Source organism: Capra hircus, chromosome 19 (assembly GCF_001704415.2).
Source record: "Capra hircus breed San Clemente chromosome 19, ASM170441v1, whole genome shotgun sequence".
Lineage (NCBI taxonomy): Eukaryota > Metazoa > Chordata > Mammalia > Artiodactyla > Bovidae > Capra > Capra hircus.
The window spans coordinates 40,547,591-40,554,992 of NC_030826.1; the positions used below are offsets into that span (position 1 = coordinate 40,547,591).

Genomic DNA, 7,402 nt, shown 5'->3' on the forward strand with positions numbered 1-7,402 from the left:
ATTATAGATTGATTATTCAAATAATGTCATCCTTCTTTGGGCTGAACTGTTAACTGCAGTCATAGAGACCTGAGGTCTAATGTCAACTATCAATGTGTTCTAATGCAATGTTGTTAAAATTTTCCATATACAAAATGGCTATAATTTTGATTCTCATGAGGAAGATACTATATAAATAATGTATAATACATAGATTATTATTCATAATGATAATTCAGCCAGGTCATAATTGGTAACTTCATTTCTAGGTTAAAGTATTGCATTTCTTAAAAAAAAATTCAAGAATAATGTAGTTAACTTGCAAAAGTAAGTTTATTGAAGCACAGAAACAATTAGAGCAAAGCTGTCTTTTCAACTTTTTTCAAGAGCATTCTAATAAGAAAAGAAGAGGATGCAGAAAAATTGGTTCGTCTTCTATTTCTGGATAGATACTTTTCCCTGAAGTGATCCTGAAAGATGGCTAGATTGATGCAATTTCTTCATTGGTGTCCTTTAGAGTTTTTTGTTTTTTTGCCTCTAAAAGACACTCTTGTTGATCTGGAAATTGCTTATTTCAGTTTCACCTCAGAAACATTGCTGACTTGAGATGAGATGACTTTGCCATCCACCACCTCTTCCACGATGGTCTTAGTCACTCTGCTCTTGCTTGGGTCTGAAAATCACAGGATCACAATATCAGTCTGGAAACTCACAGAAACACAGATCAAGAGAAATCCAAATATATTCACTGAGTATGTCCTATCTAGGTAAGATGATGTGAACAACAGTGCATGCTTTTTGTATGAGAAGCAAAGCATGTCTTTATGTTTCAATTCTAAAATAATCAGAAACATGAAAAAATTATCTACCTCTGCCTTGGACACAAATTCCAGATCTTGAGCCATCAGATACGGATGAATCCCTGGATCCCATGTTTCTGGACCCCACGTTTCTGGATCCTGAACTTCTATAATCAGATCCTCCAAAACCAGAACCACTGGAGAAAAAAAGGACTGTTTGTTTTTGCACTTTGCAAAGGCAGGAGAAACCCTCCGTGCAGTGGGCTCATTCCCATGATGGCAGCAGTCTTTTCATCAGACTGTGTCACTCTTATATTATAAATAAAAGCCTGGTCCCCATGCCCCTTTTTGGTTGCATAACATAAATACACCAAGGTCTGCATTTAGCATGTTCCTGACTTTCATTTACCCTCCTTCTCCATCAAGCAGGCGGCGGTAGGTCTCAATCTCCATCTCCAGGCGGGTCTTGATGTCCAGCAGCTGCTCGTACTCTGCGTTCTGGCATTCGGTCTCACCCCGGATCTGGCAGACCTGCTCCTCCAGGCTGCTGATCTGCATCTGAATTTGCGACAGCTGCACTACGTAGTTGGCCTCCGTGTCTGCCAAGGTCCCTTCCAGGGAGCTTTTCTAAGAGAAAAAGCAAATTAAAATTTCACCATGAAAACAGATCATTGGGTGGTTTTTAAAAAAATACATTTTATAAGATACTAGGAGAAATGCACTTTCCATGAGTTACCGCCTCTATGGCTTTCTCTGCTTCCTTAATTTTTCTTGCCATTATTTTTGAAGCTAAATCTTTCATGGAAATAGACACATTATCTTTAACTGGAATGTCTTATGCTTTTGACAACCATAATACAGTCCTCCCTAATCCTGCTTTTATGACATGCCAAGTGGGACATCTTGGCAAAGAAAGGAAACCAACTGCTCAACTTCCCTGTTGGAGAGTTGCGAGAAGTTCTTTGCACAAACCATGGCCAGTTGGGACTGCAGCTCAATTTCCAGGGCTTGCAGAGTGCGTTTCAGTTCTGTGATCTCATTCTTGGCGGAACTGGCTGCCCCGGCATCAGTAGAGATCTGTGCTTGCAGTGAGGCACTCTAAATACAAATAAAATGCAGTCATTGCAGGCTGGTGCGATGACAGGAACTGGCTCATATGTGGCCATGGACTCGGAGGCTCAGGGTGATGGTCTACCTGCTTGTTGAACTGCTCCTCGGCCTCGCGGCGGTTCTGCTCAGCCAGCTCCTCATACTGTGCCCTCATGTCATTCAGCAACTTAGTCAGGTCTGTGCCTGGGGCAGCGTTCATTTCCACAGTCACGTCCCCTCCGGAGCTTCCTTGCATAGCCTTCATTTCCTAGCCCGAAGCAAAAAGGACCATAGTGATGGAAAGTAATGACTCCCAGGACTGCCCTGGTGGTCCAGTGGTTAAGAATCCACCTGCCAGTGCAGAGGATGGGTGCCACAACCACTCAAGCCGGTGTGCCCTAGAGCCAGGGCTCTGCAACAAGATTAGCCACTGCAATAAAGAGCAGTCCCTGATGGTCACAACTAGAGACATGAAGCAATGAAGACCCAGTGCAGCCAACAAAGAAAAGAGAAACTTAAAAGAAAAGCAATAATTTCCTAAGATGGGCATAAGCCAACAAAAAGTTGAAACTAGGACACCGAAAGGAAAAAAAAAAACCACCCTACCAAAGTCACATATAATTTTCTCATGATTACTTTTTTTCCTCCTGGTTACAGAAGTTGAAAGTCCATCCAGATAGAATGTATTTTATTTTTATAGAATGGATGTGGGGGAACCTCTGTAGGCCAGCATTGTTGATTAATGGGGACCCCGTTCCTACCTCCTCGTGGTTCTTCTTCAGGTAGGCCAGCTCCTCAGTGAGGCTCTCAATCTGCATCTCCAGGTCAGAGCGAGTCATGGTTAGGTCATCCAGGACTTTCCGCAGGCCATTGATGTCAGCCTCCACGGTCTGCCGGAGATGCAGCTCATTCTCATATCTGGAAGAGTACAGTACAGCCCATTTCAAAGAGTGCAGTGCCTGCTCACATATGCAAGAAAATGTTTTCTCCCCTGAGCGATTTGATCAATGAACGATGTTTTCTCTTGGGAGTTTTCCCCTTGTAAAGCAAAACCTGAACCGTACATTAACTCTATTGATGGCCAATATTTTTGATAGCAAAATTTCATCCTGAAATTGCCTTCATTCTGTTCTTGTTTGTGGAACGAGGGTTTTGTAAAATGTACCCTTGTGAATTTAGGTCTTGATCCCCTAGAAGATTGCTTTAAAATTTAGAATAAATTAAGCCAAGGGATTGAATTTTATTTTCCTACAATGCTTGCTTTCAAGTCTTCACTTTTCTTACTTTAGTCTGAAATCATCAGCAGCCAGCCTGGCATTGTCAATTTGCAGAATGATCCCAGCATTTTCAGTGGTGGCAGTAATGATCTAGAAAACACAATAATAGTGAATAAATCATGGTTGCTTTTTTTTTTTTTTAAACCTATGTCTACATGTCCATCTGTGAGAGTAGATGTCTCCTGAGTTAACCTTTAAAGGTGAGTTGCTTTGAAAATTTGCTTAGTAATGACACCTGCGTTGATGACCCTAATGTACTTAGACTAACATCCTTCTGTAAAAATTAGCAGCCTGCACATTTGCTGGAATGAGCATGTAACATTGTTTCACAGAACACAATTCTCTACATATTTTTGCTGTTTTGGAAGATCAGTTATTCTATGAGCTTTTTCAGAAAATAATGCGAAACATGAATTTCACTTCCAAAAGAGTCTTTAAAAATATATTTCCCATACAACTATGTCTAAGCATGTTAGACTCCATCACATTCTCATACAATATTTGCACCAGGTTTTCTAGGAAGAAAAATGGCTGTAAGGCTATTTAAATCTAGTAAGAGGCCAAAGGACATCAACCTGCCAGAATTAATCATGATGAAAAATTAGAGGAAGCTAGTGTCGATTTATTGCCATCACTCTTAGGTTAATTAGCTGCCTGGCATTGTGTAAATTCTACTCTTTTGTGGAAACACTCAAATGTGAGATGCAAACAAAATTAGTATGTTTGGATGTCTTGTATTCAGTGTCACAGTTAAAGCACTCCACATCCCGTTTTACACATACAACAAAGCAAATATGTTTTCAAATAATACTGTGACTTAAAGTCATCATTCATGATCTGAATAAATGGGAAAGATACAGAAATAATAGAAACTCAGCATGGCTAGTGTCTCACCTGATTCTTGAGATCGTCAATGACTGGATAGTATTTGCTGTAATCTCTTCCAGCTCCACCATCCCTAGACCCGGGCCCAAATTTCTCATACCACTCCTTGATTTTGTTCTCCAGGTCAGCGTTGGCCTCTTCCAGGGCTCTGACTTTATCCAGGTAATTGGCCAGCCGGTCATTGAGGTTCTGCATGGCTTGCTTTTCACCTCCAGAGAAAAGCCCCCCGTCACCAAGGCCACCACCCACGCCACCACCCACGCCACCACCATAGCTGTAGAAACCTCCACTAGTGCCTCCACCGTATCCCGCACTCCCGCTGAAGCCAGAACCCCCACCAAAGCTAGAGCCCCCACCAAAGCTAAGGCCCCCACCAAAGCCAATCCCAGAACCTGAAGCTCCTCCAAAGCCGCCCCCTATTGAGCAGCTACCAAACCCCCCTCCAAAGCCTCCGCTTGCGCCCCCACTCAGGCCATAGCTGCCGGCGCCTCCTCGGAAGCTCCTGGCAGAGCCTCCCCCGAGACCAATTCTGCTTCCGCTGCTGCCACCAGCAGACACTCTGACCGAGCTGCTGCCTCCAGCCCTGGAGGAGGACATGCGAGATGAGCAAGACATAGCGTTCCTGCGAAGGTCTGGCTTGTCCAGGTGAGTAGGAGAGGTGATCGTGAAGAACCTATTTGCAGGCTGCCTTTTGGACCCTTATATACACACTTTTAGGGTGTTCCTTTGCCGTGTCACTTCTTAATCCCTGTAACACATTTGCTAATCTGCAACTGGATGATTTTTTTCCCTCTGAACCCACTCTACTGGCTCATTCTCTGAAGCTAGGTCAGAGCCTCCGGGCCTCTACTAAATTAAGAAAAGAAATAAGGTGGAGCAAAGCAAAAAAATTTTTTTCAGAATTACAGTTTTAATCTTTCAGAGGTTTGGTGACTGATAACTCTTTTCTGAAAGAGCAATTGTGTTAAATTTGCTTCATGATTTCCCAATTGCAGGATATATCCCCAGATTAACAGGTGTAATTAAAATATACTTAATATGAGGAGAATGAAAATTTCCCATCAAACTTGTGACTTTTTGTTCATATTGTTCTCTTTAAGTTGAAATGAGCTCTAGCACCAGCATTTCTTTCAGGTTTGATTGCCCTTCTCTGATTGTTTCAATTGCCTATTTCTAAGGTTTTTGAAGTTTGTGACTTAAGATGACTGTCTTTCTTTGCATAATATTTTGAGATCGAATTAGATATTTTTACTGTTACTAAGAAACTCGGAAACAATAGTGTTCCACATTTATATGTGTGCATTATTAGATCTTAATGACGTTTATTTGCTCAAAGAAAGTCTAAGAAAGATTGAGAAAGTGTTGAGGCAGATTGTTTTAGTATCAGATCAGAGTTAGTGGTGTGATGCTGTGCTGCAAAGATGCTTTTCTTTCTGATTGAACTAGAGTATGATATAATGATACTGGTGACTTAAAAAATAGTCACAACCTAGAAGCTGAGAGTTATGTTTTGTTCCCAGGCTTCAGGTCCTAAAAATTCCCACCAACTAAAGCATGACTGTCTACTTCTAGGTTGTGACTACTTTTTTAAAGTCAACAACATCAACTTCCTTCTTTAGACTCAGATCTTAAGAACTGAAGAGAGAATGTTGATTTTGTTGATAACTAGAGAAGAGGATCTGAATCCCTTCTTTTAAAATTTATTTATTCATTCATTCATTTATTTTTGGCTGCACCATGAGGCACGCAGGATCTTAGTTCCCCAACCAGAGAGCAAACTGTGTCCCTTGCAGTGGATGTGCGGAATCTTAACCACTGGACTGCCAGGAAATTCCCTAAATTTACTTTATTTTTTATTTTATTAAAATTTTTTTTACGTGATTCACTTTTGATTCAGTGTTAGGCTTGGAGTTGTTTTGCGGGTACCCAAATCTGTAGTTCACAGTCAACTCTCTGCTCAGGTTTTTTCTGTTTTTGTTTGAAAGATAGTTAGAAAAGAGGACCTAGATCCACTTCTGATAACTAACGTTATGGTTGAGATCATATTTCATAGATACTGAAATCTAGAATCCTCCCCCGTTGTTCACTTTCTGCTTCCTGTTTTTCTGTCCCTTTGTTCTTTAGATTATTTCCATTTGCCTCTGCTACTAGTTTCTCTGGTTTGAAAGTGTTTTTTTTTTTTTTTAGATAAATAATGCATGATTCTATTTATATGAGGTACCTGGTGTAGTCAAATTCAGAGACCAAAAATAGAGTGGTTGTTACCAGGGACTGGGGGAGGGGAAATTAGTTGTTTAATGGGTACAGGGTTTTAGTTTTGCAAGAGAAAGGAGTTCTGGAGGTTGGTCACATAATAATGTGAATGTACATAACATTCCTGAACTGTACACTGAAAAATCATTTAGATGGTAAATTTTACGTTATGGACATTTTGCAGCATTTTTTTAAAAGTGGTTTTTTGGGGGAAGATATAGATGCTTTCAAAAATATTTCTTGGCTTGCTGAGCTTTAGGCCCAAGTCGCTGACTTGTATTTACAGCTTTCTTGCTCATCTCGGCAGTCTCTGTTAAACTGTGTGCAGTATTCAATGTTGTCCAGTGTTTTGCCTGCTTTGAATTCTTCCTTAGACAGCCTTTGATGGGGACGTATTATCAAACAGGAGACTGTTCCTTTCACTGCGTAACTCTTTAGGTTCTTAACTTTCAGGCTCTGCTGCGTTGGTTTTGCAGTAATGGTGTGTCAGTGTTTTTACTTTTAGCTTTGAGGGTTCAAGGTGTTTCCGAAACTGTAAATCGTTAAACTGGGAGTAGTTCTTATTACACTGTTCTAAAGTAAGTTAAAAAATGCACCACCCATTAAAGTACTTTGGTCACCTTGCCTAACCTCTCCCCAAAGCTATGAAACTAAAGAAGTCTAAACACTAATGGGTAAATTATATGCAAATATTAGGGTTCTGGGAGGAACAGTCCCTTTCTTTTCCTTCCTTTTCGAAAGGTGAAATGTAATCTTTCCACTTTCATAAAGGCCGGCATTTGGCTAAAAAGTATAGAGAAAGGCACAATACCTAAGTGAAAGAAACTTGATGAAACTTAGAAATCTCAGATCCTGGGTAGAAAGAGCTTTAGGTGAGATGAATGAGAAAAGACAAAGTTTAGCAGCATCTTTGGCCTCTGAATTTTGCCTGCGGTTTGTGGAGTTTTTCTGTAGCTGTCATCTGAGTTGTAGCAGTTTCAGTTTGGAAATTTTATATACCGTATGTTTTGGGGTATTTAGATATTTGAGTCTTAACTGAGGAAGCTTGAGATGACTGAGGTATTCTTGTTTCTTATTTTTAGCTTTCTTCTAGATACAATTTTAAATGCTGACATCTAT

General features: G+C 40.5%; 1 protein-coding gene across 1 annotated transcript; it reads right to left on the reverse strand.

Annotated features, from left to right (window-relative positions):
* KRT24 (keratin 24) lies at nt 294–4,645 on the reverse strand. Its single transcript, XM_005693787.2, has 8 exons — nt 4,040–4,645; nt 3,153–3,235; nt 2,630–2,786; nt 1,975–2,136; nt 1,752–1,877; nt 1,189–1,406; nt 849–976; nt 294–652 (listed from the first exon to the last, which is right to left on the reverse strand). Exons 1-8 carry the CDS (start codon nt 4,643–4,645, stop codon nt 549–551), a joined length of 1,584 nt encoding a protein of 527 aa, XP_005693844.2. The 3' UTR covers nt 294–548.

Coding starts and splice junctions, on each gene's coding strand:
- KRT24 (XM_005693787.2), bottom strand. CDS start 4,645: ATGTCTTGCTCATCTCGCATGTCCTCCTCCAGGGCTGGAGGCAGCAGC. Junction 2,137..2,629: donor TGAAGAAGAACCACGAGGAG/GTAGGAACGGGG, acceptor GCTTCGGGCTAG/GAAATGAAGGCTATGCAAGG. Junction 1,407..1,751: donor TGCAGTCCCAACTGGCCATG/GTTTGTGCAAAG, acceptor TTTTTCTCTTAG/AAAAGCTCCCTGGAAGGGAC.